Consider the following 24,058-nt stretch of genomic DNA (forward strand, 5'->3'; position numbering starts at 1 on the left):
AGTATTCTTGCCTGGAAAATCCCATGGACAGAGGAGCCTGGCAGTCTTCCATCCATGGGGTCACAAAGAGTCGGACATGACTGAGTGGCTGGAGCATACACGCTGGAGCAGAAAAGCACTCTGTAGCAGACACGGCTGCTAACACAATCTGTGGGGCTTTTTGTTAAAATAACAGGAAAAAAGTGCCACTGAGGATGATAAGATACAAAGATTTTCATTAAGAAATATTGAATTGCTTACAAAATACAGTAGGGGTTATAGTGATATATGAATAAATAGCACTAATCTTACAAACGGCAAAAATTTTTTTGGTGTTATAATTTATATAATACAATAAATAATAATTTATTAATGTGATATCTTGATTGATGATATAATTTTTCTGGCTTGCTTCCCTACAAATTCATTTCATAGGCCTTCAAAATGTGTATTTTTAACAATGTCATTTTTCAATTGATATAACTAAAAGCAATCTCAGTGGCTCTGAGCAAATGCCTGAATTGCAAATAATTTTTGATAATTTTTAATTTTAAGGAGGATATTTCTTCTAATATAACCGATACTGGAGCTCTTAAGGGTACTCTATAGAGTGTATAACAGTGGTATAAATTTTTGACAGATTATTTCAAAACACAAATTTTAGCACAGGTAGAGCTAATGACTGTGGAATAATTTTTATAAAAAGAATTATTTCTACAGATCAGTTTTATTTAGATATGAATTTAATTTTAAATGTAAGTCATACATTTTTATAATTTTGCAATTGTAAAGTTATAACTGGTGTAATAGTTACATTGTAATATTTCCTCTGACATTTCCTATGACTTGTGAAGGGTATACAAGAAACCTCAGGTGGCTTCAAGTTTTTATATAAGTGCCTGTATATGCATTTTACCACTATACCTTCAATTATAAGAAAAAAGTAAAATTTTAAGTTGTTTTCATCATTAATAACTAATTTATCCAGAGCTACATATGAAAATAGTGTTCTTTTCCATCCAGTGCAATGATCTTTTAAAAAAATTAATTAACTATTTTTGGCTGCTATGGGTCTTTGTTGCTGCATGTGGGCTTTCCCTAGTTGCAGCAAGCAGGGGCTACTCTAGTTGTGGTGAATGGGCTTCTGTTTATGGTATGCTGTCTTCTCATCTTCTCATTGCAGTGGCCTCTCTTGTGGAACACGGGCTCTAGGCACGTGAACTTCAGCAGTTGTGGCTCAGTTGTTCAATGACATGTGGAATCTTCCCCGACCAAGGATTTCAGGGACCTGTGTCCCCTGCACTGGCAGGCAGATTCTTGCATCACCAGGGAAGTCTCCATGCAATGATCTTTAAATTTAATTTCTCTCTAAGCTCGTGGATATTTGATTTGCCACATTGTAGAAGTTTTCTAAACCAGAGACTCTAAACTCTTTGAAGAAGTCTAATAATTTTCTGATATGCTTCATTTCAATATCCACATGTGTGCTTTTATTTTATAGTGATTTATTGACAAAGTATGTTGCCTGAAAGCTGGCAGTTCCTGTCCTGGACCTCAAGAGATCTGGCAAACATCGTTGGGGAACAGATGGGCAAGCTCTACCCTTACAGTAGGTCTCAGTATCAGTTTTAAGTAGAAAATCTTCCTTTCCTCCTGCTGCTGGCTGCTGCTTTTCCACTGTTCTCTCCACTGTTGCTGCCACCAGCCTGGGCTCTGGTCTCTGCCTGTTCACCTGTGGGCCCTGAGGCTCTCTGGCCTGCCTGGAGACAGGGTATGACAATTTCTTGGTGCTTGGCTACTGCCTGCTCTACCCCCAATCCTGGTTTATCTCCACTGTTTATGCACATCTTCCATTGTCCCATGGGACTTCACTGACAAAACACAAGTTCAAAAAAAATATTTTTAGTAATTTCAAGTTGATGACAACAAAATGTTAAACCAAGCCTGGGGACTTGCTGATAATGCAGATCTGTATAACTGCAGAGGTCATATCTTGCAATCTTCTCCTGGTGGCAGTTTCAACTCGTGGTGCACGTTTGGGCCATACATTCTGGCAGACTGGTACTCCAGGTATCAGTGATGAGAAAAGATGCAATGTGAAGCACACTCCAATAGGAAGATCACAATGCAGACTCCTGGGACTTTGGAGCAAAGTTATGCTACCTATAGCAGGAATTACACATCTTTTGAAAAACAGCTCCTAATGTACTGAAATGGGACTCTTGGCCATGAGGCACTAAATGATGATGCTTCCTGAGCTATCCATCACCAGTTGGGTTCTCTAGGATCCTCAAGTCATAGAGTTGGTCAGCATCAGCAGTAGTTCTGCTGCTGTGCCGTGCTTAGTTTCTCAGTTACGTCCAGCTCTTTGCAACCCCGTGGACTGTAGCCCGCCAGGCTCCTCTGTCCATGAGATTCTCTAGGCAAGAATACTGGAGTGGGTTGCCATGCTGTCCTCCAGCAGCTCTTCCAAACCCAGGGATTGAACCCAGGTCTCCCACATTGCAAGTGGATTCTATACCGACTGAGTCACCAGGGAAGCCTCAGCAGTAGTTCTACATAAGATGAAATGGTACATCTCAAACTAAGCATGAATAAGAGCACAAACAAGTGCATGAAGAGATAGTGCAGACTTCCATATCACTCATTATGGTTACCCTGTACTCCTATCTCGGCTCACACCTGTGGGACTAAAGATCAGCTGAAAGAGGAGGAGAAAGCATGAGCTTGGTTTAAGGATAAAACAGCTTGGTATATGGGTGGGTGATGGTTGCGCTGCAGCCTCACTTGGGTTGGCCTTGGCCTTGAATGACAGTGATGAGAGAAAACCTTTTAATGAGCAGAGCTTTGGGTGGTGCACTTGACCATCCAGTTTATGTAGAAAGAAGTGATCTGAAGTTAGAATATTCATGGACTCAATGGCAATGATGAATGGCCTCTGCAGGCTGTTCATCACGTTGGGAGGAAAATGACTGGGAGATTGGAGAAGGGGAGGTCTGGGGTGGAGGCAAAGGGATAGACATGTAGGAACAGGCTCAAAGTGTGAAGATCTTTGTATGATGTGTTTACATCCATCAGAAAGCATTCATGTGAGGCACGAAGCAAGGATTTAGACAAAGCAGTTTAGGCAAATGATGTTAGTTGGCCTTTGTCAGTGACTACCTAAGTGCTGGCACAATAGACATCTCATTTTCAAGGAATGTCACTTAAATATGGGTGAGAGATGAGAGATTCAGTTCCCAGCTGATAGGCATTGAGCAGTCACATTTTTTTTTTAAACTATTGCAGAGGGGAGGTTATAGTCTGTCACTTTGAAATATAGTATAATAATTTTTCAGCACTAGTCAAATGAGATATCCAAAGTTCCTCTAAGCACTCAAATTTTATGACTTAAATGTCTTTCTACTGTCTACTATGTATGGACTCTTGAGAGTCCCTTGGACTGCAAGGAGATCCAACCAGTCCATTCTGAAGGAGATCAGCCCTGGGATTTCTTTGGAAGGAATGATGCTAAAGCTGAAACTCCAGTACTTTGGCCACCTCATGTGAAGAGTTGACTCATTGGAAAAGACTCTGATGCTGGGAGGGGTTGGGGGCAGGAGGAGAAGGGGACGACAGAGGATGAGATGGCTGGATGGCATCACTGACTCGATAGAAGTGAGTCTGAGTGAACTCTGGGAGTTGGTGATGGACAGGGAGGCCTGGCGTGCTGCGATTCATGGGGTCGCAAAAAGTTGAACACGACTGAGTGACTGATGTGATGTGATCTGATCTGATGTATTACTATGTATTTCCCAAGGTGTCTGTCTAAGGCTTGGTGTCTTTTTAAAGTATGAAATCCTCTTTTTATCTCTTATCTCAGCTTTTTGGATTGAAAAATATGATTCTTCATGTATAGTTATTAAATTGAAAACAGAAATTGTATTGCACTCCAAGGATATAAATAAATTGTAATCAGCAATTAATTTTGAGCAAGAGTGAACTTCCATGAGAAGCTGAAACCTGGCAATGACCCTGTACATTTCTCTTGTGACTCAAAATTGAGTAATCCCTGAAGGATTAGAGTAAAAGGTTAACTGCTAGATTCTACAAATCAGCCATTCTAAGAATCATCATAATTTTCATCATAGCGATTTAGTCTTTATGTGTTTGCACATGTTGAAAAAAATTATCAAGATATCAAAAATGTTGAGAGCCTTGTTAAGGTAGTTTTAAATGACAGGTGAACAGAAGGTTATTGGCAAGACTATGATATAGGTTTGGAAATAATTTAACTGTTCATAGTCTGTATCTTGTACACAGATTTATATAAATTACATTCTATAGATTATAGTAAATTACACTCAACTTTGAGATAGATGCTTCTTCAGTTCAGTTCAGTTCAGTTGCTCAGTTGTGTCCGACTCTTTGGGACCCCATGAATCACAGCATGCCAGGCCTCCCTGTCTATCACCAACTCCCGGAGTTTACCCAAACTCATGTCCATCGAGTCGGTGATGCCATCCAGCCATCTCATCCTCTGTCATCCCCTTCTCTTCCTGCCCTCAATCCCTCCCAGCATCAGGGTCTTTTCCAATAAGTCAACTCTTCGCACGAGGTGGCCAAAGTATTGGAGTTTCAGCATCAGTCTTTCCAATGAACACCCAGGACTGATGTCCTTTAGGATGGACTCGTTGGATTTCCTTGCAGTCTAAGGGACTCTCAAGAGTCTTCTCCAACACCACAGTTCAAAATGCTTCTAAGCTTCTTGTAAATATAATGCAATACTAGACCTTATATCTGGTAAAAGTAATTAATATAATTATCTAAATATTAAAACTAAAGTTCCAAACAAATTAAAATGCTAATTATTATTAGTAACATAGTCAACCATAGTAAATTTAATTTAATCTATTAATTAGTCATGATCAGTTTGAAATCATATTCCATCTCGCCAGTGGTTCTCTCTCATATCCAATTAGTTGACTTCAGACCTTTAGAGAACTCATTGCGGGCCTTTCTCTCACTGGGAAAGCAGAAAGGCGGGGTACAAAAATGGACTGCTTTCATCAACACCTCTTCTAGGATTCTGTTTAATGGAATTCACTTTTTTTAGGAAAGGAGGTCATTGGTTGATCTTTTCTCTAGTTTTCATGTTATTCATTCAGTTAATTAATTCAACACCTATTTATTGAGTACATATAGTGCACTGGCATCTGTTCCAAGTGGTGGCCATACGGCTGAACAAAGGAGACAAAACTGTCTGCTTTCAAGAGCTTATAACTTACTAGCAGAAGACAGAGAATAAAATTAATCCATCAATGTTATAATATGTTGGAAGGTGGTGAGTGCTATGGAAAAAAGAGAACAAAGAGGGGGAAGAAGGGAATACTGACGGGTAGAGAGCTGCAATTTTAAATGGAGCAGTTAGGAAGGATTCATGGAGAAGATGATATTCAAACAGAGACCTGACCTGGTGAGAGAAGAGCCACGTGGCTATCTGGGCCAAGATCATTCCAACAAGAGCAAGGAGCTTGAATCTACTTTCCTTGTTAGTTTTTATTTTGCCAGTTTTCTCTCCTCAGGAACAGGAGATGATTTTGAAGTTCTGATTCATTTAGAAATGTTGACTATCAGTGACATACTGTGTTCCTGGCCTCTTTCATCATCCCTTTCAGCCCACTTTGAGTTTCTTTATAGGTCCTGATAGTGATACCCCGGATGTGAAACTGTGCTGAAGACTACTAGTTATCACTTCTCTTACTAGGTGGAGATAGAAAGGGCTGGGAAAGGCTGGGAAATCAGCTAAGAAAGAAATTCAATTTCAGTGTTTCTCTTTCTTAAGTCTTGCTTGTTGCAATGTTTGACATCTGAAGGAACAATTTCAGGACTCAAATGCCATGCTGGAGACAACAGGAAAAAAAAACCCTCAAAAAACAAAAATAACAACAAAATAACAAATAATTCCATTCCTTCTATTGTATACATTTTAAAGTTAAATGGATATAGTAGTAGTTAATACAGTTAGAAAACCAAAAAATACTATTTCTAGTGCAATTTTAAATTCTGGATACATTAAAGTTATAAAACTTCTGCTTCCCTTATAATTAATTCCAGTTTCTAAAACAGTCTTATTGCTCTCACTCTATGTTTACATATATCTTGGTGGCGGTCCAAAGGACATGGGGTTTCTACAGGCTCTATTACGCAAGTGCCTTGGAAAGTAAAAAGTGTACTGAACAAACATGAAACACCCCCAATGTTCACCAGGTACATTGTTGTTCCTTTAAAAAATATGCAAGTATTTAACAGCATTAGTTCAGTTCAGTCACTCAGTCGTGTCCGACTCTTTGTGACCCCATGGACTGCAGCACACCAGGCCTCCCCGTCCATCACCAACTCCCAGAGCTTGCTCACACCCTTGTACATCAAGTCAGTGATGCCATCCAACCGTCTCATCCTCTGTCATCCCCTTCTCCTCCGTCCTTCAATCTTTCCCAGCCTCAGGGTCTTTTCTAATGAGTTGGTTCTTCGCATCAGGTGACCAAAGTATTGGAGTTTCAGCTTCAGCATCAGTCCTTCCAATGAATATTCAGGACTGATTTTCTTTAGGATGGACCGGTTGGAGCTCCTTGCAGTCCAAGGGACTCTCAAGAGTCTTCTCCAATACCACAGTTCAAAAGCATCAATTCTTTGGCACTCAGCTTTCTTTGTAGTCCAACTCTCACATCCATACACGACTACTGGAAAAACCATAGCTTTGACTAGACGAATCTTTGAGGGCAAAGTAATGTCTCTGCTTTTTAATATGCTGTCTAGGTGGGTCATAGCTTTTCTTCTAAGGAGCAAGCGTCTTTTAATTTCATGGCTGCAGTCACCATCTGCAGTGATTTTGGAGCCCAAGACAATAAAGTCTGTCACTGTTTCCATTGTTTCCCCATCTATTTGACATGAAGTGATGGAACCAGATACCATGATCTTAGTTTTCTGAATGTTGAGTTTTAAGCCAACTTTTTCACTCTCCTCTTTCACTTTCATCAAGAGGCTCTTTAGTTCTTCTTTGCTTTCTGCCATTAGGGTGGTGTCATCTGAGGTAATATAGTAATATCAGGAGATAGACAGATACATACTTATTCATAACGAAATATGTATTCATCCATAATGAAAGCCAGACACTTTAAGTTTTAAGGAAAATTCACTTGACTTTTTGTGAATGGCCAGTTATTCAGCATCTCTGTGCTTCAGCTCTCTCATCTGAAAAGTGAGGGGAAGAACAAATAGTTCTTACCCTTCTAACTATATGGTAACATATATGAACTAGTTTTACTGTGGTGATCATTTTGCAACATGTACAAATGTCAAATCATTATGTTGTATCCCTGAAACTAAAATAATGTTATATGTCAAGCTGGGGATTTCCCTGGTGGTCCAGTAGTGAAGATTCTGGGTTTCCAAAGCAGGCAGTGAAGGTTTGATCTCTGTTCAGGGAACTAAGATCCCACATCCTGCCCAGTGCGGGCTCCCCATCCCCCAAAATGTGCTTACTCCTTAATTGGGTTAAAGTGAGAATTAAATGGGAAGATTCATGCAAAGAAGGCAGAACAGGCCCTGGCACACGAAAACATTGACAATAATTAATAATTCACAAAAATATCTACAGTGGAGGGGCATCCAATTCTTCCATTGAGGTCTAGGGTATCGTGTAAACTTTTTATTTTACGGATAGAATCAGCTGCGTCAATTAGTTTTGTCTTCTGGTAACATTTATTAAATCCCCATTCTGTTAGGTCTTGTGCCAGAGATTTAGTTGATCTTAATCTAGGTGAAAGAATCTTTATTAATCTTAATTCTTTCACCGAAGGAAAAAAGTTTACAGCGTTATTAAATCGCAAGTACATGCCAGATCTTCGGAAAGGTTAGTGTCAGAATCTAAACTAAGAAACGCCTTTGTGCTGTGCTTAGTCGCTCAGTCGTGTCCGACTCAGGTGGGAAGGTGAGAAGGGCTGGCTTTGAGGAGTATGTGAAGGAGGGAGCTCCCGGCCTCGGCCTATTGCTGGGTGTTTGGAACTCTCCCAGGCACCTTTTCCTACTGGTGGCTGAATAGGATGCAAGAGTTGCCCTCTTTTTGAGTTAATCACTTACATGCAAGTGAAGGCGGCAGCAGCCAGAGCGCCCTTCCCCCTCCGGGCTAAGGGCTTCATCCTGATACGTTCTGGCCACATCCTGCTCCTTGGCTCTCTTTAGACAGTGTTCCCGGGCTCAGGCGGGCCTCACCTGAGGCAGGTGAACCCAGGTATCCACTGGTGTGGCCGTCCCCCTCCCCCCCTCCCCGCCCGGGGCCGAGGAGCTGCGGCGCGGGTTCCGGCCCCGGGGAGGTCGGGCACCGGGGGATCCGGAGCCCGCTGGCGCCGCGCCCGGCCCAGGACACCGGCTGCGGGGCCGAGGCCGCGCCTCCTCCCGGAACTGGCTGGCGCGGCACCGCGGGAGGAGCGGCGGGAGCCGGGCCGGGGGCCATGGAGGTCCTGCCCGCCGGTGGGGGTCGGACGGGGCGCCCGCAGCCCGAGGCGAGGCCGGAGGACTCGGGGCGCGGAGTTCCCCCGGCGGAGCGAGCGCGGGGCTCCCGGGACTCCTGGGAGGGCGAGGAGGACCCGGAGCCTGGCGAGCCACGAGGCAGCCGCACGGCGTCCCTGGTGAGCGGGCTGCTCACCGAGCTCTACAGCTGCACCGAGGAGGAGGAGGCGGTCGGCGGGGGCCGGGGGCCCCGGGGCCGCCAGCGGCGCCGAGACAGCCTCGACAGTTCCACCGAGGCCTCCGGCTCCGACGTGTTCCTGGGCGGCCGCGGGGGCGCCGGTGACTCCCGCGTACTGCAGGAGCTGCAGGAGCGGCCGAGCCCGCGGCACCAGATGCAGTACCTGCGGCAGAAAGGTGAGGGCCGGGGCGGGTGGGGGTGTCCGGGGAGCGTCCTTGTGCAGAGCCCCCTCCAGGTCTGCCGGCGCTCACCTGTGCGCACCTGTGCTGATGGGCCGAGCGCCCGGAGATACTGTGTTTAGGGCGTCTCCTTTGATCTGTCGCGGCTGTCCACGGTGTCACGGATTCATAACTAGTCTTAGTTCTTACGTCCCCCCATTCCCTCTCGAGTCGGCGAGTGAAGCATCACTTGTTGGAATGGTAGCCACGGGTCTCCCCCACTCCCCGACCCCTTCCCCATCCTCGTGTTTGCAGAGGCGGGAGGCGAGAGGCAGTCCAGGTTCTAATTTCATCAGAACAGCTGTTAAGACGGGTTTGGAGTTTCTGATTTACCCATCTGAAATTACCTAGAGGGGCCCCAGGCGGAATAGAGGTGACCCTCGGGGCTGGTTTAAGAAGGGGGAAAAAAAAGCAGCCACTTTTTTTTTTTTTAATCCGCCTTCTTTGGCTACGTACTTGAATAGTATTTAGTGAGGCAGAATAATTCAATAATGCAATTTCTAAGCAGAACGTGTGAAATCCATTGCTTAAAACGCCTGATTTCAAGAAGCTCACTAGGGTGGATTTTTTTCCCCCTTGGGTGGTGGGTTAGTGGAGGGCCCTAGAGCAAAGTCGTTATCATAGCATTTAACTGCTGGAAACTTCAGTTGAAGAGGTCGATCAGAAAATGGCCTTTGACTTTTGGGGGCAGAGGTTAGTTTGGTGTTTCTTTTGTTATCAGACTCTGATACTGCTGTCTTGTCCTAATTGAGATATTTTTTCCCCCTCAACTTGCCTTTCAGGCACTTACACTTACTTACAATTATCTTTTTGTATAGATATATCCAGACCTCAATTTACAAAGTGAAGTGAGGTGTGGAAAACAAATGCCAAGCTATCATAACATTTCTTGAATTAATGTCCTTGTGCTAAATTACCAGGAAAGGGAGGAACAGGAATACTATGGAGTGGTCTCCTGTCTCCTATTTGTAAGATCAGTCTAGCTGGTACCAGAGGGGAAAAGAAACTGGAAATGGAGTAAATCTGTCTGCTTTCTGAAATCTGTGTAAACAGCTTTTGCTTCCTCTTTTGGCTTCCCCTGAAGATTTTTTTCCCCCAGTTGATTGTTACAAATGGCTTCCACCTTCCTCCCCCTGCCTGAGACTTTAGCTGGAGTCATGCCATTTAATTTTATACAATTATTTGGCTGTTCTCAGAGTGTCTGTTTATGCCAAGAAGTTCCGTAGGGCAATAGTTCTTTCAGAATCCAGCGAATCAGTTTTGAAGAATTATGATTTGGCTTTTTGTTTTTTTCACAAGGTTATTCACTTTTCATTACTGAGAGAATTTTGTGGATTAGTAATTTCCTTTTGGAAGAGGAAATTTGGCAAGCTAAAGTTTAAGGAAGAAAGAGGTCACAGTTTTGGAAATACAGATCACAATGAGTGACCACTCTCCTACTCATTCCTAAAACCTATAAGCGCCAGTTTTGCCCAGGTCTCAGTCTTAAGCTCCCTGCTAATCTCCTCTTTCTTTGTAGTCGACTCTCTAAGGAAGAGCATGATGCCATGTTATGCCAATCCTACACACACAGATACACACCTTTATCAATAAACATCATCAGAGTGCTAAGATTGAGGAATCAAGTGATGGAAACTGCTGTCTGCTAAAATAATTGTACATCTTATTAGGTTATTTGATTTTTTTCAGGATCAAAAAATATCCTTCCTGACATAAAACAGTTAAGACTCTCTTATAAAGTAGATAACCTGTGTGTTAATTCTCTTTTCCCTCTATTAGGGATTTTGCTGTGGCACCTATTTAGATATTTAGCATGTGTGGGTCATTTATTTATGTGAGGCACCATAATGGTTTCTCAGGAAATCCAGGTGCTCTTCTCAGTGTTTTCATTAAGGGCGTGAACTTTGGAGTCAGCTTGAGTTAACATCCTGCCGCTCGCTGTTCCTTACTAGCAAGCTCTTTAACCTCTCTGAGTCTCATTTTCCTTACCTACAAATAGGGATAATAATGCTGCTGCTTCATAAGTCAGGCAGAGAAAAACAAATATATACTATCACTTATATGTGGAATCTAACAAATAATACAAATGAATTTATTTACAAAATAGCAACAGGCTCACAGACATAGAAAACAAATTTATGATTATCAAAGGGGAAAGCCAGGGGGAATGGATAAATTAGCAGTATGGGATTAACAGATACACACTTCTATATGTAAAATAGATAAGCAACAAAGATTTACTATATGGCATAGGGAACTATATCTTGTAATAACCTCTAGTGGAAAAGAATCTAAAAAAATATAACTGGATCGCTTTGCTGTATATCTTAATCTAATACAAATATTGTAAAGCCACTACAACAAAAGAAAATACTACTGCTTTATAGCGAGGAAGTGACACTTATGTAAGTTAATGTGTATGAAGTGCTCAATAAATGTTCAGTCGCTTAGCTGTGTCTGACTCTTTGTGACCCCATGGACTGAAGCACACCAGACTTCCCTGTCTATTACCAACTCCCGGAGCTTGCTCAAACTCATGTCCATAAAGTTGAGGATGCTTATTTTAATTATTACATACACTGGAGTTCCTTAAAGAGGAGATGATGATCATTGATGATGATCAGTTGATGATCTCTTCAGTTTTCCTCATTTATTTAACACTGTGTTAGGAGCTATGGCTGATGCTGTGGGACATATAAAGATAAAGGAGACCTTATTTCTATCTTCCGGATATTTATATACCAGCAGATGTTGCTGTAAAACGCATTTTCAAATTCAACTATGAGGATTTTTCCTATACTGGACAGTGCATATTATTCAAAAAAAATCATAGAGCTCTAGGTACCTTAAGAGTCACTGAAAATGACTCTTTTGTGGAAGGAAAGTGTAATTTAAATGCAAGATGATGATATTCCTACCTCTTTTGTTTCTAGAAGGAGCTACTTTAAACATTCAAATTTGCTCTATTTGAAGGAATGTAGATTTAAAGAGTCTGTGGTGTTTTCCTGTTGCTTGATTCCATATTTAATCATCCTCAGAACCCAAGTATTTTCAATTAACCTAAGTGTGTTCTTCTCATTATATCTCACATTTGAACTCAAGGTGAGAGAAATAATGGGCTTTTGTTCTCTTCTTCATAGCAATTCCTTATTCTTTATTGCTCTTTATATTAATGTTTATAAATGCTATTCACATTTGTTTCCCAGAATAATCTTGTATAATTTGAGACCTGGAGCACAGCCTTGTCTAAGATCAGACAGATAGTTGATTAATCCCAAGGCAGTTCTTTTTAACTCAGGGTCAAATGCATTTTTCATAATGAGGTCAACTGAGTATGACAGCTGTTAAAGCAAATACCCCCCTCCACTTGTGTTACTCAGACCCCCAAAGTTCACTTCCTTTGATCTCTGGAGTATTTTTCTTACTTTTGAACATTTCTTTTGTTCTCTCTGATCCTCTCTAGTTTCTCTAAATCTCTTTCAGAATGAGTAGATCCAAACCGCACACAGGACCTCTAATGAGGGCCTCGCCAATGCCACGCCAAGTAGAAGGCTTTGCTCACCTGGCAGGTCACAGTATGGTGACTAATGATAACATTAAGTATAACTAATGAAACTCCCAAATTGTAATGATTATTCACGTAAATGTTGTGATCGCTTCTGATTCTCAAGTCTTTTTTCTTTTGTAGAAAAACTGATGTTGAGAGTATTAGTTTTATGGATGTGAACTATCTTTTATCTGATTGAAGGAAATTTATTTTCTACCATATTTGGAGATGAAGTATTATCCCAATAATCAAGCTCTTGGAAGACTGTGTATTTGAAACAAGATGGTCATCACTGCGTGTATCTACATTAGAAAATGTAGTATTACCTACTTTTACCTGATCATTTACAAAGCTGAGTACTTTAAAAAGTTGTTATCAGCTGTTAGGTTTATCATTGATTTAACAGACTAAAAACTTCTCTTTTCTTGCAAGTTTACCGTCTGAGCACTTTAATGATACAATTTTGAGTCAATGAAACATAAATTTGCAATCAGAGCTGGATATCTTAAGATTCTTTGCTTACATGTTACAGGTAGCCTCAAGAATACAGTTTATTTTACAGTATTTACATGGACAGGGCAGGAAATAGATGAGTGACTTACTTCATCAGAATCAGCTGAATATGTGTATGTAATTCTGGGTGAAAATTCAGGATTACTTGGTTTAAAGGATGTTCCAGAGATTTATCTTATGATCAGTATCATTTTGGAATTTGTATTCCTCTCAGAGTATTTATTGCTCTCTTTTCCTTTTTGCTGATAGACATGAATGAACTGGAGACGATCCTTCGAGAACTGAAGTACAGGATTGGCATTCAATCAGCAAAGCTACTTCGGCAGCTGAAGCAGAAAGATAGGCTCGTGCACAAAGTACAGAGAAACTGTGACATTGTGACGGCGTGCCTGCAGGCTGTGTCTCAGAAGAGAAGTAAGTGCGCAGTGGGGTTAGCCCTGCTGCCATGTGGGACTGGAGTGTTAGTGAAGCTACATCAGTAGTCATGATATTTTCGAATATTTGTATTGAGAAATTTTAAACGGAAGCCTACCCCTGCAGCCTATCCCTTCAAGAACGATGAACAACTCAGACCGTTTCCTATATTTTTCAGTTAAGTGTGTATTTTTGGTTTGGCCCAAAAGTTTGCTTGGGTTTTCCATAAGATAGAATGGGAAAACCTGAATGAATTTTTGGGCCACTCCAATACATATCTGATGTTACAGACTTAGTTTTATTGTTCTAAATTTGAAGTAGTATTCCCCTTTGAAAATGGTTGTTTTTGCCTAGTGCTAAATAATGTCTGAAATCTTTATTTTTAAAACAGCAGCAGAGACACAACCTGGAAGTCATGCCTCTGCTTCCTTACGCTGTGTGTTGCTCTAATAAGTGAATTATGCAGTTGACTTAAAAGAAGGAGACTCTTGTCTCCAGGATCTTATAACTTACTCTGAAATCTGAAAACGATAAAATATTTTAAAAATTAAATTGTGTCAGGGGGTTAATCCATTCAAAACCAAGAGATGCATGGTTTGTTAAAAACAAAATGTTAAATTACTAATCCATGTTAGATACTAGATATAAAAGCTTATGAATCGGTTTTTTAAATTCTCCATGCAAGAGTTTTATGTTTTATTCTGCTAATACTTCCCCATTTTTGTTTTGTATTTTTTATTAACATGCAGCACGGCAGAACAGTATGTTCAGGTATGGTAAATATAGGCACAGTGATGTGTTTTGATGGAATGCAGCTTTTTAGGTGCATGTGAAAGTTGCCTTTTTGTTCCTTTACCTTCTCACATTTTGCGTGTAAAGTGACACTTCCTAGAGTTTTTCTTTTTTTTTAATTCTAAATTAAGATGTGTCTATTTATGTAAAACAAGTTTCAGGGTTTGATTAGCTTCAGATAATATAATGGCTTAAATTACATTCTTATGTTTGTTATTTAAAAGAAAATACTGTTTGCTTCCTCTCCTTTTATTGTATCACTGTTATCCCAAAATTATTATTCATGGTGTTTACTGAAGCAGGTTTTGACCTAATTAAACAGAATACTGCTTTATTATTATAATGATGTAATACTCCATACAAGAAGCAAAAATGTCATTCCATAGAGGGTTTTCTCCAGAGCTAGGTACTTGTCTGAAATTGCTGGAGAAGGGTAGAGATACAGAAATATACATGTACATATATAGACATACTATATAGTACATATCTATCTGTATATGCATGTGTATCTACAAGAAGTTTCATGTGTTATAAGTATTTGATATTTTTCCGTGGATTCTGGTTGATTCACTGGTATTCAGTAAAAAAGGTATTATTTTCCCTTTTAATGGTGAAATGTTTTGATCTTGATTTTTCTCTTGTCAACTATTGTTTTCGTCTTCCCATTAGTATTGTTTGTTCCAGAAGTTAAAAACCCAGAGTGGTAAATGCATGGATTTGGATGTGTGGGAAAGTGTAAGTGGGTGATGGAGCCAGTGTTAGGAGAGAAAGGAAGGTCAGGTCGGCACAGTATCACGGGTTGGTAATCACCAGGGACTGATCATCATTTAGAATTTGACTTTGCTTGACTGATGAAAGGACTGGCTTTTATGTCTTTTAAGAAAAATATGTCCACAAGCCAGTGATTCAACTTGTGAACTTGCAGAGGCACCATTCCTATATATTTTAGATTTGTGTCTCTTTAAATCTAGGGTTTTACATTTCAGAGAATATGGGGCATAATGGCTCCTTTCCTGGGATTTAAATTCTCACTTAGCTAATTAGACTCTATTAGATGGAACTAATAGAGTATTTTTGTTGAATTAAGAAATAACAATGTCTCAGAATTATTCTCATCGTATGATACAGCATTATGATGTAGACATTGTTAGAAACTTGACTAAGTGGTTATTTAGAGAACTCGAGAGATTTGGAAATGGCAACCCACTCCAGTATTCTTGCCTGGAGAATCCCAGGGACGGGGGAGCCTGTTGGGCTGCCGTCTATGGGGTCGCACAGAGTTGGACACGACTGAGCGACTCCACTTTCAATTTCCACTTTCAATTTCCACTTTCATGCATTGGAGAAGGAAATGGCAACCCACTCCAGTGTTCTTGCCTGGAGAATCCCATGGATGGAGAAGCCTGGTAGGCTGCAGTCCATGGGGTTGCACAGAGTTGGACACGACTTTAGCAGCAGCAGCAGCAGCAGCAACATGCCATAGAATAAAACAATTTAAATCTTTTATTAAAATGGGTTTTTCCTGTTGATACATGAAAGGGGATATATTAATTTTGAAATAATCATAGGTGTGGATTATGAACCAAAATGACTAGACCATTTTTATTTCTAACACAAGCACTTGGACTTTTTGATTTTCTACACCAAGTCTTATGGTAACATCCCTTTATTTTCACATTGGGGTGAGAATAAGAGCAGGATCAATATTTGCCTTCCAGAACAGCAGATTTTTCCCTTGTATTTTACCAGTCATCTAAAGGTAACCATAGTATAAGCACTTTAATATTAATGATATAATTAATAATAAGAATAGTAGCAGTTATTATTCATAAGTATGTGTTTTATGCCAAACTGTTGGTTTTATCTCTCGTAGCAATTCTAGAAGTATATTGTCTTTGCGTGTGTGCTTAGTCATGTCTGACTCTTTGTGACCCCATGGACTGTAGCCCTCCAAGGCTCCTCTGTCCAGGGGGTTCTCCAGGCAAGGATACTGGAGTGGGTTGCCGTTTCCTCCTCCAGGGGATCTTCCTGACCCAGGTGTCAAATCTGTTTCTCCTGTGTCTTGGCAGGCAGATTCTTTACCACTGAGACACCTGGAAAGCCCATTTAGGCACATTTTATTGTTTTTAGGCACATTTTATTGGGAAATTGAGATTCAGAAAGTTTAAGTAATTTGTCTAGTGGCTGAGATGGAATTTGAAGATAGATATCCTAAAAATTCACTCTTTGTACCATAAATTGTGACATAAGAGTGTTCTACTTTTTTTCTTAGCCACTAGATTGATACTGGATTACTGTTGGAGCAATAAGAAATTTTTAACATGCAAAGCATGTAATATAGAGTTTCAAGTTTATTAGAAATACTGCTTTAGCATTGTTTTCATGTGATATAAAATACTTTATCTTTTCTTGGCCAGGTGGATTATGGAACAAATGCATGTGGTGTGCAGGAAAATCCACCCAAAGACATTAAGATGATGGGAAGAATAAGATGACTATTTGGCTAGGAGTTTGACTCTGATGTTAATATTTTTAAGCAGTTTGCTTATCCCATGGTTTGACTATTTTTCCTGAAAGCAGAAGGAAGGCCATCTTAGTGATCGGCCTTGCCTAGTTCTACAGTTTTTTGCATTGGTGCATTAAATGTTTAAATTATGCTGGTTGAGTTTGTGAAAGGTGCTATCACTCCAGTGATAAAATCTGGTGAAAACCGGAAAACTATGAAAAGCATATATATGAAAATAGTGTTTTCTTTTTTTAAAGAATCACTCTATTTATTTACTTATTTGGCAGCACTGGGTCTTAGCTGTGGCACACAGGATCTTTGTTACGTCATGCAGGTCTTTCATTGCAGGGTACGGACCCTCTAGCTGTGGCATGTGGACTTCAGTAGCTGCGGCACATGGGCTCTCTAGTTGTGGTGTGTGGGTTCAGCCGCTGTGGCCGTTTCAGTAGTTGTAGCTAGTTCAGTTAGTTGCTGTGACATGTGGGATCTTCATTCTCAGAATAGGAATTGAACCTATGTCCCCTGCATTGCAAAGTGGATTCTTAACTACTGGACCCCCAGGAGAGTCTTGGAAATATTGTCTTTATTTTTAGCCTGGTCAGTAAGTACAGGAATTTTAGGCAGCTTAGAGGCTCATTTTATTAGTGCGTCAGCCCTGGAATCTTGATTATTATGATTATTATAATTAAATCTTGCTATCATAAATGCCTGGTAGAGACTTTGTCAAGTAGGAGTAGTCATTGTTCTTCTCTGTCTGTGGTTATCTTCTCTGCAGTAGTACCTTGTTGTCTCTGGCAAGAGAAGGAATTTGTGTGACCCTAACCTTGGTGTCACTGACATTCAACATTTTCCATTAAGAAGCAATTCCCTTTGCTTTTTAAAAAATTATAAAAGTAATGCACTCAACCATCTATCTACTCCTAGGTATTTCCCCAACAGAACTGGAGATGTATATCCCCATGAAAATTGGTACATGAATGTTCATAGCAACTTTTTTTTTTATCATAGCCCCAAAGTGGAAACAACGCAAATGTCAGTTAGTGGATGAATGGATAACCAAATGTGATAAACCCATATGTTGGAATATTATTCAGCCATAAACAGGAATGAAGTTACTAATTCATGTTACAACATGGATGACCCTTGAAAACATGCTTAGTGAAAGAAGCAGACACAAAAGTCCACATACTTTATGATTCCATTTGAAATGTTCAGAATAGACAGATCCATAGAAATAGAAAATAAATTAGTCATTGCTAAGGCTGGCAGTTTGGGAGAACAGGAAGTGACTGCCAATGGCAAGGCTTTTTTGTTGGAGTGATGAAAATGTTGTGCTGTTAGATAGTACACAATTTTGTGAATATACTAAAAATCATTAAACTGTACAGTTGAAAAGGGTGAATATTTTATGGTATGTCAATTATATCAATAAAAACTTTAAATATATTAAAGGAACTTTGGAAAATACAGAAGTGTGAAAAAAAGGAAAAAATAATTTTCTAAAGATGGTCTCTTAAATTTTTGAATTTTTATTCTATTTGAATAAAAATATGAAGTTTTTTAATATAAAGTTTTTCCAAAATCAGTGTACTGTATAACATTTCTGTATCCTGCCTTTTTTGTGTGACATACCGTAAACTGGTGCCATTGTCATAAATTATTCATAAACATAATTTTAAATGATTAATGCACTATTTTTCAGTCTACCATTTTTTTGTTGTTGTTACCATCTCATGGCAGTGATGAATCTCCTTTCAGTTGTGGGTACAGAAACTCATTATTTAAGCAATAAAGGAAACTGATGGACTTACCTAATTAAAAGTCCAGGGCTGTGCCTTCAGGTGTAGCTAAATCAGATACACGTGCTCAAAGAGCATATTTAAAAATATGCCTTCATCTCTTAGCTGTGCTTTCCTCTGTATTAGATAATACCCAAATGACCAACAGCAGCTCCAACACAGCAAACTTATCAAAAGAACAGATCTTTTTCCATAATTCCAGAAAGTCCCATAGTTCACTTTCCTTGACTTAGTTGGGTCACAGGCTTACTGAGAATCAGTCAATCCTTTTTTATATGTATGTAAGAAGGTGTTAGGGCTTCCCTGGTAGCTCAGTTGGTGGAGAATCTGCCTGCAGTGCAGGAGACCCGGGTTCAATCCCTGCGTCAGAAAGATCCCCTGGAAAAGGAAATGTCTACCCGCTCCAGTATTCTTGCCTTTAAAATCCCATGGACAGAGGAACTTAGTGGGCTACACAGTCCATGGGGTCGCAAGAGTCGAACACAACTTAGTGACTAAACCACCAACAAGGTGTTAAAGTAATAAGTGCTACGGGGAAAAACAACAGGATAAGAAAGATTTGGAGTTGCCGACAGTTGGTGTTGATGTTGTCAATCCTTTAAATTTTAACTATTCTAGTGAGTGTTTTAGTGGCTGCATGATTTTTGTTCTAATTTTGCTGATTACTAATGTGGTTCAGCACCTCTTTTACTATTTGTCTCTAAGAAAGATTGTCTCCTTTTTCTTATAGATTTGTAGGACTTCTTTATGTATTCTGAATATGAGTCTTTGTCAGATGTATGTGATGCAAATACCTTCTCCCACTTTTCTGGTTAGCATTTTCACTCTCAAGAGTGTTGTTTAGAAGGAATCTATGTATGTTCTGCTGGGAGTCATTCTTTCCTCTCTGGAATCTCACCTGCTACTTTGTGTATAGGGTCAGATTCCTGACATGTTTTGTTTCCTGTTGTTTAGTCAAGTTGCTCTTCCTGGGGTGTACTAAACCTGGTGATTTTTTTCAAAGCTTTTTTTCCCCCTTTTGTTTTAATATACTGAGAAAGAAATGGGAATGTTAAGATCAATTTTAGGAGTGGTGTGTGTTGCGTCTGACTCTTTGAGACCCCATGGACCACAGCACACCAGGCCTCCCTGACCTTCATCATCTCTCGGAATTTGCTCAAACTCATGTCCTTTGAGTCGGTGATGCCATCCAACCATCTCATCTTCTGTCATCCACTTCTTCTCCTCCCTTGAATCCTTCCCAGCATCAGGGTCTTTTCCAATGAGTCGGCTCTTTGCATCCGGTGGCGTCAGCTTCAGCATCAAGCCTTCCGATGAATATTCAGTGGTGTGTATGTTAAATAGCTATTCATTCTGGAACATGGGGACAGGGTTGTAATAAAAGGTTATGGAGCAGTTGAAAAAGAAGAGTGTCATTCAGTGAACAAGAGTCCTTAGTTTTTATGTCATCCAGTTTACTAGTCTTTTAGCTTCTTGGATGGCCAGCTTCATCGGCATATGATCTGTGCAGACACATGGGGCCCGTGCTCATTAGAGCCCCACACTTGATTTAATGCTCTGTTGTTGCTGTTTATGATTTTAAGGGGTCCCATAGATTACAAAACCAGTGCTGCATTTATAGCTGGTGCTTTTTTATTCTCCCATTTTATTTTCAGAAAGTTTTAGTATTTTGTTTTCAGATCTTGAGTCACCTAGAATTGATTCATTTTGTTTGTGATATGACATAGGAGTCAAATTTCATTTGTCCATATGGACATCTAAGTACTTAGCCTAGTTTATCAGAGACCATCCTTTTCCCACTGCTCTGTGGTGCCATTTTTGTAAAAATGTCTGTATGTGTGTGGTCTACTTTGAAGCTTTTATTCTGTTTTGTGTATCCTTGAGCTAATGCAACACTGTCTTAATTATTGTACTTTATGGAACCCCACCCAAGTACTCTTGCCTGGACAATCCCATGGACCAAGGAGCCTGGAAGGCTGCAGTCCATGGGGTCACTGAGGGTCAGACACGACTGAGCGACTTCACTTTCACTTTTCACTTTCCTGCATTGGAGAAGGAAATGGCAACCCACTCCAGTGTTCTTGCCTGGAGAATCCCAGGGACGGGGGAGCCTGGTGGGCTGCCGTCTATGGGGTCGCACAGAGTTGGACACGACTGAAGTGACTTAGCAGCATAGTAACTCTTGCTGTCTGATTCTCTTGGTTCTTACACCTTGTTCTTCTTTAAGATTGTTTTATTATTGGCTTTTTGGGAAGAATTGATGTCTTTACAATGGTGGGTCTTCTGGTCTGTAAAGATGGCATTTTTAATTATTATTTATTATTATTCCAACTTAATTGAATGCTATTTTACAGTTTTCTATATAGAGGCCTTATATATTTTTACTATATTTATTCTTAGGATATTGAGTTTTCTTGATGCTGTTTTGAATTGGTATCTTTTAAGAAATTGTTTCTAGTCATTTTCTGCACATGAATTTTATATCTAGTAATCTTACTTTTTCTTTTGTTAATTTTAATAATTTATCGTAAAAGCTTCTGTTTTTTCCTAAGTGCAAAATCTTTATCACCTGTGAATACTTTGTTTTATGGATTTCTTTACCATCCTTTTATTTTTCTCCTCTTGTATATTGGTTAGGAACTCCAGTTTAATCTTGAATAGAAGCAGTGATAATGGTTGGAAATTTTTGTATCTTTTTTTAGATTCCACATATAAGGGATGTCATATGATATTACTCCTTCAAGGTACCTCTTTTTCCATTCTTTAGAAGAGATTGTGTAAGACTGGAATTATTCCTTTCATAAATGTTTGGTGGAATTCACTGGTAAAATATTTAGGCCCTAAGTTTCTTTGTAGGAATATTTTAAATTATGGATTCAACTTTAAAAATTATAGCATTATTTGTATTCTCTAATTCTTATTCTGTTAGCTTGGGTGAGTGACATAGAGTTTGCCCATTTCATATAACATTTCACATTTACAAGCATAAAAATTTTAATAAAAATTTTGGGTCTCTTTAGTGTTTTAATATACTAAAACAATATCACTGATTTAAATAGAATTCACTTACCACTTAAAATATTATAGAATGTATCACCATAAAGAAGAATATTCTAATACATATATGTATATTGAAAAATAAACAAAAGGTGATGTATGTGGATATCTACCTATCAAGATTGAGTAACAAATATTACTGGCACATTAGAAGTCTCTGTGTGGAGAAATGCAAATCAAAACCACAATGAGGTACCATTTCACGCCAGTCAGAATGGCTGTGATCCAAAAGTCTACAAGCAATAAATGCTGGAGAGGGTGTAGAGAAAAGGGAACCCTCTTACACTGTTGGTGGGAATGCAAACTAGTACAGCCACTATGGAGAACAGTGTGGAGATTGCTTAAAAAACTGGAAATAGAACTGCCTGTGACCCAGCAATCCCACTGCTGGGCATACACACTGAGGAAACCAGAAGCGAAAGAGACACGTGTACCCCAATGTTCATCGCAGCACTGTTTATAATAGCCAGGACATGGAAGCAAGCTAGATGTCCATCAGCAGATGAATGGATAAGAAAGCAGTGATACATATACCCAATGGAGTATTACTCAGCCATTAAAAAGAATACATTTGAATCAGTTCTAATGAGGTGGATGAAACTGGAGCCTATTATACAGAGTGAAGTAAGCCAGAAAGAAAAACACCAATACAGTATACTAATGCATATATATGGAATTTAGAAAGATGGTAACGATAACCCTGTATGCGAGACAGCAAAAGAGACACAGATGTATAGAACAGTCTTTTGGACTCTGTGGGAGAGGGAGCGGGTGGGATGATTTGGGAGAATGGCATTGAAACATGTATAATATCATATATGAAACGAATCGCCAGTCCAGGTTCTATGCAGGATACAGGATGCTTGGGGCTGGTGCACTGGGATGACCCAGAGGGATGGGATGGGGAGGGAGGTGTGAGGGGGGTTCAGGATGGGGAACACGTGTACACCCGTGGTGGATTCATGTTGATGTATGGCAAAACCAATACAATATTGTAAAGTAATTAGCCTCCAATTAAAATAAATAAATTTAAATTAAAAAAAAAAAAGTCTCTGTGTGTTCCTCCCTGGTTGAAATCGGCTTTCTCCCTTGCATTTGTGTTAATTATTCCCTTGCTTCTCTTTATAGTTTTTCCCACCTCCTGTACATATTCATAAATAACATATAGTTTTAAAGAGCTGAGTAGCAAGCCCACCCCTACTTGTGAAGGGAAAGGATAATGTTACCTCTGGAAAAGCTCTGAAAAGATAACCAGTTTCTGGGTCACAGTCTGATGAATTCACTGGAGCCCCTTCTGGGGTTGTCAGAGGGCAAGATTGTAAGCGGGTCGTGTAGCATTTGCCAGGACTGTAGTTCGGACTAGTTGCTGAATAATCAGCTAAGTTAGGGGAGTAGACTACTGCTTTTTTTTGTAATTTATTTTTTTTATCGAAGGATAATTACTTTACAGTATTGTGTTGGTTTCTGCTATATATCAACATGAATCAGCCATAGGTATACATATATCCCCTCCCTCTTAAACCTCCCTCCCACCTCCCACCCCATCCCACCTGTCTAGGTTGTCACAGAGCACCTGTTTGAGCTCCCTGAGTCATGCAGCAAAATCCCCCTTGGCTATCTATTTTATATATAGTAATGCATATGTTCCCGTGCTACTTGTCCATTTGTCCCACCCTCTCATTCCCCTACTGTGTCCACAAGTCTGCTCCCTATTACTTTTTTGGCTGTGCTGGGTGTTTGCTGCTGTGTGCAGGCTTTCTTGTTGTGGCGAGCGGGCTCTACTCTCTAGTTGCGGTGTGTGGGCTTCTCATCATGGTGACTTCTCTTGTTGTGGGGCGTGGACTCTAGGTGCACGGGCCCAGTAGTTGTAGCCCAGCTTAATTGCTCTGTGACTGCTGCTTATTTTTGATTTGAAGCCCCCCATGGCTTTGCTCCTGCTCTCAGAAGTAGGTCCAAGCAGAATACTTTTGTGGGTATGGAGGGGAGTAGAGAATAGGCACTTCATCAGCGCACTGAGATAAACAAGCCCAGGTGAGAATCTGGGCCAGCTCACCTGGGAATTCTCTCCTTTAGTTAGAAAGAGGGTCTAGTAGCAGGAAGCATCTTGTGTTGACTGCAGTCCACACCCCTGTGACCTGAGCTGCTGCTCCACTCCGCACTGGCCATGCCGTGTCTGAACCTGAGCTGCTGCTCCACTCTGCCCTGGCCATGCCATGTCTGAAGTACACCTGTCATCTTGAGATCTCTCTTCACTCTTATCCTGGAGGTTGTCTTTGCTGTGTTGGATCTTTCTTCTTGTGTCCCATATTTTCTCCTTTTTTTTTATATCATCGCCCATGTCCCCTTGAGAAACGATGCCTATGAGGTCAATTTCTGGAAACTGTGCAGGGATGGAAATTCTTTATTGTATCCTTGCTTCGATTGACACTTCTATTCCTGCTCTGTTGCCTCCTTGCTTTCATTGTTGGTCTAGAGAAATCTGAAGCCTTCTGATCTGTCATCCTT

General features: G+C 40.2%; 1 protein-coding gene across 4 annotated transcripts in view; it reads left to right on the forward strand.

Moving 5' to 3' along the window:
- Positions 1-1,292: 1,292 nt before the first annotated feature.
- Positions 1,293-24,058, forward strand: part of TBC1D30 (TBC1 domain family member 30) — a 102,421-nt gene continuing 79,655 nt past the window's right edge. For 3 of the 4 annotated variants that reach the window (XM_027542446.1, XM_027542440.1, XM_027542441.1), the window contains exons 1-2: positions 8,368-8,883; positions 13,235-13,399. In XM_027542446.1, the coding sequence (XP_027398247.1) occupies positions 8,472-8,883; positions 13,235-13,399 (577 nt within the window). In that variant the 5' untranslated portion in view covers positions 8,368-8,471. Of the gene's footprint in view, positions 1,589-8,367; positions 8,884-13,234; positions 13,400-24,058 lie in introns of those variants that run through there. The other variant, XM_027542442.1, reaches the window with a different exon arrangement.

The sequence above is a fragment of the Bos indicus x Bos taurus genome, chromosome 5, assembly GCF_003369695.1.
Source record: "Bos indicus x Bos taurus breed Angus x Brahman F1 hybrid chromosome 5, Bos_hybrid_MaternalHap_v2.0, whole genome shotgun sequence".
Lineage (NCBI taxonomy): Eukaryota > Metazoa > Chordata > Mammalia > Artiodactyla > Bovidae > Bos > Bos indicus x Bos taurus.